General features: G+C 39.8%; 1 protein-coding gene across 1 annotated transcript; it reads right to left on the bottom strand.

Annotated features, from left to right (window-relative positions):
* Positions 1-260: 260 nt before the first annotated feature.
* Positions 261-8797, bottom strand: LOC139940548 (uncharacterized). The gene is given in 3 exon segments (XM_071936852.1): positions 261-4768; positions 4770-5030; positions 8665-8797. Coding segments are annotated over 2 exon segments (1293 nt in total). The 5' UTR covers positions 4854-5030; positions 8665-8797; the 3' UTR covers positions 261-3559.
* Between the last annotated feature and the right edge of the window lie 1253 nt (positions 8798-10050).

The following is a 10050-nucleotide window of genomic DNA, read 5'->3' on the forward strand; positions in this document are numbered from 1 at the left end:
GGTCTCGAAATCAACCATCTAAACGCACACAACTTCGTGTGACAAGGTTTTTTCCCCCATTATTATCTCGCAACATCGATGACCGATTGAGCTCAAATTTTCACAGGTTTGTTATGCATATGATGAGATACAGTAAGTGAGAAGACTGGTCTTTGACAATTACCAATAGTGCCCACTGCCTTAAAAAAGAAATCCATAACAAAGATCTGGACACAAAAGCAAATTAATTTAATACAAAAATAGTTTAATATTAATGACTGTCATTATAAAACCAGAATATTGCAATAACCATTTAACATTTTGAATTAATGGATAGACTTGGTCGTTTTCGTATGTTTAAAATCAAAATTTCCTTTTCAACACCGCATTCCCATTATTGTGTCTTTCCCACCCCTACTTGTACCCATTGTTGTTATTATAAAATTCAAACTCCACAGCCATAAGCTGAATTGCGTTTAAAATACACAGCATTATACTTTGTTTGTTAATTAATACCGAAAGACATTAAGGAATTCAAAAATTATTTATTTTAGTACAAAACACCACAACCAAAATACACAGCATAAGACTTTTTTTGTTAATTAATGAAAGACGTTAAGAAATACAAAAATATATAATTCAGTACAAAACCAAATAATTAGAATAAAAGAATACAGTCGACTCAACAGGCAGGACATACTTTTACTATACTCTGAACGTGCTTCTTATTATTTACCAAATTTTAAATTGAACACAAATAGAAGCGCATTAGAAGAGCAGGCAGCGAGAGGCAAGTACAACAATAACTAGCAAATAGTTGTCTTTTGTGTTTCTACCCAGGCATCTGTGAGTTTACACCAGCAAATACAATCGACCCCTTGTCTCCTCCCAGGTTTTCGCTCCCCGGTTATTGTTTAAACCAACACCCTCTTAGTTTAATCTTTCAAAAAATGCCATGTGAGAATTGACCCAGATTATGTGTTCCCGATGACCAAGGGGTCTGACTCGGTTCCAGTGCCCAATTTCAAAAAGCCTGTAAACACAAAAACTTGCTATACACAGAATAGGACCGCTTAGCAGAAACAGTTTATCAGCCAACTTACATCAAGTCTTGTTGTGGCTGGTGCCCCAATCAATTGTTGCTTATTAGCAATGAAATATGTCACGCAGTAGTTTCTGCTCAACAGCTTGATGAAATTGGGCACGAAAACTACTTTGTTCTTTGTGGATTTGTTTACAGAATATGGGCATCTTGGTAATTGTCAAAGACCAGTCATCTCACTTGGTGTATCTCAACGTACGCATACAATAAAAAGCATAGTGAGATTTGGGCTCTATTGGTCTTTGAAGTTGCGAGATAATAATGGAAGAAAAACACCCTTGTCACTAGAATGTAAAAGTTGTGTGCTTTCAGATGCTTGAATTCGAGACCTCAGTTGAGGACTCAAATCAATTTAAATATTTTAGCGACAAATAACTTCTTTTTCAAAAACTACCATACTTCAGAGGGAGCCGTTTCTCACAATGTTTTATACTAGCATCATCTCTCCATGGCTCGTTACCAAGAAAGGTTTTATGCTAATAATTTATTTTGAGTAACTACCAATAGTGTCCGCTGCCTTTAAGTTAGGAAGAGCTTTGTGAAATTGACGACTGGTCTTTGACAATTACCAATAGTGTCCAGTGTCTTTAAGGCTGAACCTGGACAAGCCCTGCTTTTTCGAAACATGCCTGTGCATTATCTAAGTCATTGTATGCTAAGTAACTACCAAGTGTCAGTGCTTACTCCTTTGTGGTCGAAACTTTAACTATTATAAAGGACCACTTTTCCCAAAGGTTGTTACCTCCTCGCTGTATAATATATTTTTAAAGATGTTTTTTTAATACTTTTTTCGTACAAATTGTCGACAAAAAAACCCACCACCGGAAATTTGTTTTACTTCAAATTGACTATGCTATTTAAAATGATCGTTGTCAGAAAATACATAAAACCTTAAATTTCGGGAAAACCAGTCTTAATATAAACTCTCAGTAAAAATACAAATTGGCGACCATTAGGTAAAAATTTTTTCCAACAACTTTGGGGTACTTTTTTTACAAAACACATTATCCACAGATTTACATTAAACTTAAACCGTTTGAAGATACACTTGCTGAGGTGCTGTAGTTTTTGAGGAATGATTAAAACAATGGCACGAACAAAACACAAAAATTATTTTAAAACCTATTTTCGGAAAATAGGTTTTATTTGCTAAAATAATTTTTGTGTTTTGCTTTACTCATTTCTCAAAAACCACAGCACATCAGTAAGTAATATTTCTAAAGGAAACTTTCTACCAGCATTTTCTTCAAACTATGTAAGTTGAGTGTAAATCTGTGGAAGTTGTGTTTTGTGTCCTACAAATAGTACCCAGACCCTTCCGGTACTTTTTCAAATGTCCACAGATTTACATTCAACTTACAGGGTTTGACCATAATGATAGTGGAAAGCTTCCTTTCAAATATTACTAGCTGACTGAGGTTGTGTAGTTTTTGAGAAATGAGTAAAACAAGTCACAAAATAAGGTTGGTCCCATTAACCAGTTATATTACACCAAAACCATAGCATAACTGGTTAATAGTTTTTTACATGCTAAAACTGAGACGAAAATTATTACTTCTACTCATTTCTCAAAAAACTACAGCACCTCAGTAAGTACAATTTCAAAGGAAGCTTTCTACTATCATAATCTTCAAACTGTATAAGTTGAATGTAAATCTGTGGACATTGTGTTTTTTGTTAGGAAAAAGTACATACCCTTTAAAACAACTTCCTGTGGCCGATTTCTCAAAGAGCTCAGTTTAATCCTAACCATGTATCAATCTAACTTGCTAGGCAAAGTGTGATGTCACAATACCCATCTCTTAATGCATGACGTCATAATTCTTACCCAAAATGAGGCTATAGCCGCGGCGCACGTCTGCCACCACTTGCAATGGCTGCACCTATAGCCTCATTTTGGTTTAGAATTGTGACATACCTCATGCATAAATACTAAGAGAGGTGTATACAAATCACTACGGTGATGCTGCCACTTCATCTTAAGATTACTCTTACTAACTTAGTGCTTACAGTGACATCAAGCTCTCGACCAAATTTCATAGAGCTGCTTAGCGGACTAATTTGTGCTCACTGCACGATTTCCATTTCATAGCGCTGCTAACCGTAAGAATACAAGAAGGCATTCTCACCTTCCGGTGGTTACTGCAGGAAATTGAGTGATGTCACAATGCAAATCCGTGATGAACTGGCAATCTGGTCACCTTATTTTTTCCGCTAAACTTTAAAATACGCTTGCACCTTAGTAAATGTTTCAGCTACTAGAGGCACACAAATTTGCTTAGCGCTAAGCAGCGCTATGATATTGGGCCCTGCAGGGGCAGATTTCACAAAAAAACTAAAATTGGTCGTAACTGCAAATCAATCGTAGTTGCTTAGTAAAGTGTGATGTCACAATACAAATCACCATGGTAATTCTGAAAATTTGTCTTACGATGGATTTTGTTGCTTTGTGAAATCGAGCCCTGGTCCTAGTTCGACTCATTTTGTTTGAACTTTTGGGAAGGCGTAGCCGAGAGATTGAAGATCTTGGATCCATGCCTCAGTTAGAGCTACATCACCGGCCTCTATGAATCCATATTCATAAAGGTCGATCTGCATCTCGAACAATCTTTGCTCAAGAGAAGCTAATGTCACACTCGGGGTCCATCCCAGGAGAAACTTGACCAGATTATCGGCTTTGTAGTAGAGATCCATCTCGCTGTCGAAGTCGGCTAGGTAGTTGTGGGCGTTGCGGTTCTGCACAACGGCTGGAGAGTGGAAAGATATCCTCTTCCCGATGTCCCAGAGAAGACGTTGTGTGAAGTAGCTCCTCCAGATGTCGGATACCCTGCTATGTACGGTGATAGGCAGAAGCATTCCCCAGAAAGCGTCTTGAGAGTGATGGGTAGTCTGGGCGTTGTAAGGCGACAGGACACGGGGTGGTAGAACAAACCTCTTGGCTTCTAAGTTAAAATCATAGGGAAGGTCATAGGTCAGCCGGTAAATGGCGTCTACATCAGGATCATGCTGAGCTAAATACTGCACCACTCCGATGTTCTCTCCCTTCGCTGTGCCCACTAATGTTAAACTTTTGGTTTTGTCATCCGTTATGCGGCTAAGGGGAAAACCTCTTGGCCATATACGAGTGCTGGGCCCGAATGCTGGATATGGATTCCACACATAACTGTCCAATTTAACGTGCTGAGCAAAGTCTACCTCAAAGTCTGGCATGAGGTCGGCTATGAGTCCATTGTCATCGTCAGTGTCGTAAATCACTTTTGCTCCATGCTCGATTGCATACATGTACCCGATATTCTTGCGGCTGAAGTGGTTCCAAGGGATAAGTTGACAGATGCGGTACCTGCAATTTTCCTGCTCTGCAACTGTCAGATGCACAATGTTGGGTATGTCCATTGATACTGGACCTTTCTTATCAGCCACCACCACCATACACCATCCCGAAGTCGCTCCCAGGGTCTTCATAATTTCTGTAGGCTCAAAGATGGTGGTCACAACAATCCAGCGATCACACTGTTTATTCTGGCTCCATGATGGTGTGTAAGAACCCGCTGGTTCAACCGATCTCTTTCCATGAAAGGTGCGGATTTTCTCGAGTTTGTGTACGTTGCCTGTTGCACCGATTAATTGTTGCTGTGTTTTCACCTCTCTTGTGGGAAGCGTGGCCTTCAAATCGTTGACCAGTCCTCGCTCGCACTGCGAAGTAACATATCACAGCACATGAAACTGCCGTAAAAACATGGACAGGAGTACAGGAAAACAATGATTTAGCCATAATGAAATATGCAATTTGTTCTCATGTACAGGGATCGAAGACAACTGGCAAATACAACATGAACATTGGCCACTGCGGATACCTGCTGAATGAGATGGCTGAACTGGAGGGGTCAGTAAGACAAAGAACACATCCGGTCTTTTGTGTGACAGATCAATTATGGATCACCATCCAATTCTGTAAAAAAATGAATAAAACAGTTTGAGTGGATTGAAAATCAGTCTACAGAACCCCTCTACATTAAATCAATTCTTATTTAAAGTCATCTGGAAGTGGTGTTTTGTCAAAACAAAGCTTTTGTACTAAAATATGTGTTTTGATGAGTGGAATATGAATAAACAATTAACTAAGGTTTAAAAAAACTAGTTTCCATGTTATTTACAATTAAAAAAAAGCCCGATCCGAGAGGGCGCTGTTCGTGACATCAATCGAGGCGCGATGAATAACATGCAGTGCCAACACAACAAAGTTACGCTTGGCGCAAGCTAAACACATGCCCTCAAAGTTGAAACAATACCTGATTTTTTTCACGTTAGGCAAAAAAAATGCTCCTTTAGGTTCGTTACGTCTTTCAGGTACCTTCTTCGACTTCCCCTCTAGCTGGAATTTTTTTGAGGATGGCGTCATGTTTTAGAAAAGAACTTTTATCTTCATGTCAAAATGTGTAGTGTATTCTGGATTCTCGAAGCACGACGGCTCGAAGTGTTTGCTGCACAGCGCTGGAAAAGACGTCGGAACGGACAACTTGGCAAACTGACACCATCTTTAGTTGTTTTGCTGCATCCAGCAGCAATACACCTGATCGACATTGCTGGAAAAATGCAAGAAAAAAACTTTTTCGAAACGTACATACTCACGACTAGGACTTGAATGTACTTGCACGTACCTGTGTTTGATGTTCGATCGAGGCAAAGTCTTCCTCAATTGACTTCACAAAAGGGGTAGGCGGAGTCACCCCCCACACAACTTTATTTAATTTTTAAAACATAATAATCGTTAAAAACAATTACTCAACAAATTGTTTTATTGTTGAGGAACATGTACTCTAATGTTTGAAGAAAACAAAGCTCCATATCCATGTGCCTTTAAACAAAATAGAAAACACACAAACTTTCATATAAAATATGACTGTTAACATTTTCACAATAACAATTAAGTCAACCATTGAAACAACCTAGTGCTCAAAAATCCAAACTATTTTCAAGTGATTATAAACATAGTTGCGATAACGCAACCCTCCCCCCGACGGCGGCCGCCATCGGGAGGAGGGTTACGTTATCGCAATTATTATAAACACTGAATTAACTGCAATTATCTTTAATCAGAGATGTACATTAACTTAAAGGCACCTGGAAATAGGATTTTTTTTCTTTTAAACATAAGAGTATATGTTTATTAACAATAAAACAATTTTTTGAGTAATTGTTTGTCACGATTTATATGTTAAAAAAATTAATTAAGTGCTCGGGGGGTTGACTCCGCCTACCCCTTTTGTGACGTAGGAAAAGGAAGACTTTGCCTCGATGCGTAGATAAACACACGTGCAAAAGTACATGTAATTCTAAGACGTGAGTTTGTACGCTGCGAAAAAGCTTTTTTTTTCTGGCATTTTTCTGGCAATGCCGACCAGGTGTATTGCTGCTGGATGCAGCAAAACAACTAAAGATGGGGTCAGTCTTCATCTATTTCCTGCAGATCCCAAGTATAGGCGGTTGTGGGCTGCGAAAGTCAGATTAACTAGAGCAAAGTGGTCCGGTCCGTCGTCTTTTTCAGCGCTATGCAGCGAACACTTCGAGCCGTCGTGCTTCGAATCCGGGATACACCACTCATTTGACATGACGAGAAGAGCCATTCTTAAACACGACGCCGTCCCAACAATTTTTCCAGCTAGTGGGAAATCGAAGAAGGTATCTGAAAGACGTGACGAACCCAGAGGAGCATTTGCTAAACGTGAAAAGATTCGGGTAAGTTGGACTTTGAGGGTATGTTTTTAGCTTTTGCCAAGTGACACAATTTTTTTTTGGTACCGCATGCGATTCACCGTGCGTGCAGGTCCTATGTGACCGTCCGCACATTATACAGCAGCCATTGTGCGTGCGTGCAGTCTGCTCCGTGGCCATATTTCTATAATAATACGTAGGCAGACCAACATCTTACAACCCATTTGGTCACTAAAAAGTCGCATAGTTAAATAAAAATAGCAGCAATAGCTTTTGTAAAAACCACTAGGCGTTCAACATGTTCAAGTTTCAATGTACGTATGTGTGTAAAATCGTGTCTAAATTTGTTTTGATGTGCCATGTTCCCAGACGTAATGTACGGAGGCCTGACTACAAATTTTCTCTTCAAATATCGCGCCTTGAATTACGTCACGAACAGCGCCCTCTCGGGTAGGGGACTACTCGTAAATTTGTAAATACAATCAAAACTAATATTTTTAAACCTTAGTTAACTTTTTATTCACATTCCTCTCATAAAAACACATATTTTAGTGACAAAAGCTTTATTTAAAAAAAATACCACTTCCAGGTGACTTTAAGCCTACTACTACTGTGACTGGATGCAGTTTCAGTCTCTGAAAACACCAGATGTGGTTAGCTGTCACAAACAGATTAGCAGTACATAAACCCCTTTAACACTATTTACAGCTACATGAATACATGGATTGCAATACCAGGCATTTTGAAGAGCTACCATTGGCTGAGAATCATGCGCAGCACGTACGTTTTTCCAGTGTTAATACATCCAAAATGGCGGTCAATGACGCGCTTTGCAACCCATCTATACGTCATGTATCCAAAACAACATTCTATTAGTCATTTTTTATACACGTAATCACTAATGTAATTGTGTCGATCAACAACTGCCGCTACGTCGACATTTACTGCTCGGACCCGGCATATACCACTTAACAAACGGATCCCAAGCATTCCAAACTACTAAAATGAATGTACATTGTATATTTTTTTATATTAAAAAATTCCTGCAATTTCACTGAAAAAAGCTTGAATGACAGGTTCAAATTCCCCTATCTATGTCAAGGCTCTAGTCTAGCGGACAAAAGGCAATGGCAAAACTTGGGGATCACCATAGTCATATAAGAACTGGAGGGCGCACTGGCTTATAAACGCGCCCCGGCATGCGCGCAGGCCACCATTTTCTAAGTTGAACAAACAGGCATTGCTCAGCGTTTGTTTGTGCGGCCATTTTGTAAGTTGACAAAACAGGATCGCGTCAGCGTTCAATAAACACAAACTTTGTGTGCTTCATATTCCATGTGCGTGCAGAATGGTGTGCGCGTTTGTGCAAAAAGCGTCACCAGTGCGCCCTCTAGTTCTTATATATAACATGGGGATCACTGACTTGCTCGGCTGTTAATTTTTTGCTTGAATTGAACTGGGTGAACCAAAAAAGTAAGGCCACTCTCAAACTTTTTGATTGTTTCTCGAGCATGCATGAATTAACCTTCCCTTGACAGAACTCAGTAATCAGTACAGAATGGTGCCCCCCCCCCCCCGCATATACAATACAAAAACCGTTTCCGTGCGTTAGTTTAGTAGCCCCCCCCCCCCCCCCCCCCAGCCCAGGTTGGACTCCTCCGTTGCAGGCAACGCGACACACTGACGTCCTTCCAGGGCTAGCCCCCCCCCCCCCCCATACATATTGCATACATTTTTTACAAACCCCAAAGTACATTATTTTTTTGCCTGCGAGCGAGTGAGAGAGTGTCTTTTCCGTAGAAATTATTATCACTCAAAAACACAAAAACCATTATAAACATCAAACTTATGTTACCATAAGGATTTCCTACCATAAATTAACACAGGTACTGGTGGTAGGAAGCTCAACACTACGGTACTTTCACTTTCAGCTCATTCCATTTCCTGGATTTCATCAACAACAAAAAAGACGGAAATACAGTACACGTCGTCAGCGAAGCGCCCTCTTTACTTTGAACCTGTTGTGGAAGAAGCGCCCTCTATTGAACTTGAGAAAACTCCAAGTTTCGTTTCGCTCGGCCCGGCCCCGGCCATCCAGGATTTGGGGACGAGCGAACAGTTTCGTTCGAAACAGCGATCTCTACTCAATATAGATCAGTGGATGGCTACAGACAATGGGCCGTGAGGGGTTTATCTCTTTAGTTATTCAGTTCAATCTGGGGTGGGCGAAAAGTGGATAAAAATGGGACCCATACCCTTCTCAGCAACATTATATTTTTTTTTACAGTCCCATAAAGACACTGGACACTATAAATTGATAATATTTTTAAAGACCAGTCTTCCCACTTGGTGTATCTTTAACACTATGCATACAATAACAAACCTGTGAAAATGTGTGCTCAATTGGTCGTTGAAGTTGCGAGATATGAATGAAATAAAAAAACACCCTTGGCACACTACACGAAGTTGTGCCGCTTTCAACTGCTTGATTTCGAGACCTAAAAATCTAATTCTGAGGTTTCAAAATCAAATTCGTGCAAAATTACTTCTTTCTCGAAAACGACATTACTTCAGAGGGAGCCGTTTCTCACAATGTTTAATACTATAAACAGCTCTCCATTGCTTGAATTACCAAGTAAGTTTTTATGCTAAAAATTATTTTGAGTAATTACCAATAGTGTCCACTGCTTTTAAATTAATATGATCAATATCCAGCCATTCATTTGAACTCGAGACCTCAGCCGAGGTCTCGAATTCAAGGCATGTGGAAGCACACAACTTGTGCAACAATGGTTTTTTTCTTCCATGATTCCCTCGCAACTTCGACGACCAGTTGAGCCCGGCCCCCCCCCCCCCCCCCTCCAAAGGTGAGAATACTGATGGTCTTTGACAACCAAGGCTTTTTAAACGCACTGTACACGTTTGGTAATTGTCAAAGACCAGTGTTCTCACTTGGTGTATCCAATCATAACCATAAAATAACAAGCCTGTGAAAATTTGGGCTCAACTGGTCATCGAAATTGCGAGAAAATAATAGAAGACAAAACATCCTTGTTGGGCGAAAATTTGTGCTTTCTGATAGGAATAATTAATACTATTTTAGTGAGAAATTACCTCTTTCTCAAAATCTATGCTACTTCAGAGGGAGCCGTCTCTCACAATGTTTAATACTATCAACAGCTCTCCAATGCTCATTACCAAGTCAGTTTTTAAGTTAATATTTGTTTTGAGTAATTACCAAACATGTACCTTCCCTT

This window comes from Asterias amurensis, chromosome 8 (assembly GCF_032118995.1).
Source record: "Asterias amurensis chromosome 8, ASM3211899v1".
In the NCBI taxonomy this organism is placed as follows: Eukaryota; Metazoa; Echinodermata; class Asteroidea; order Forcipulatida; family Asteriidae; genus Asterias; species Asterias amurensis.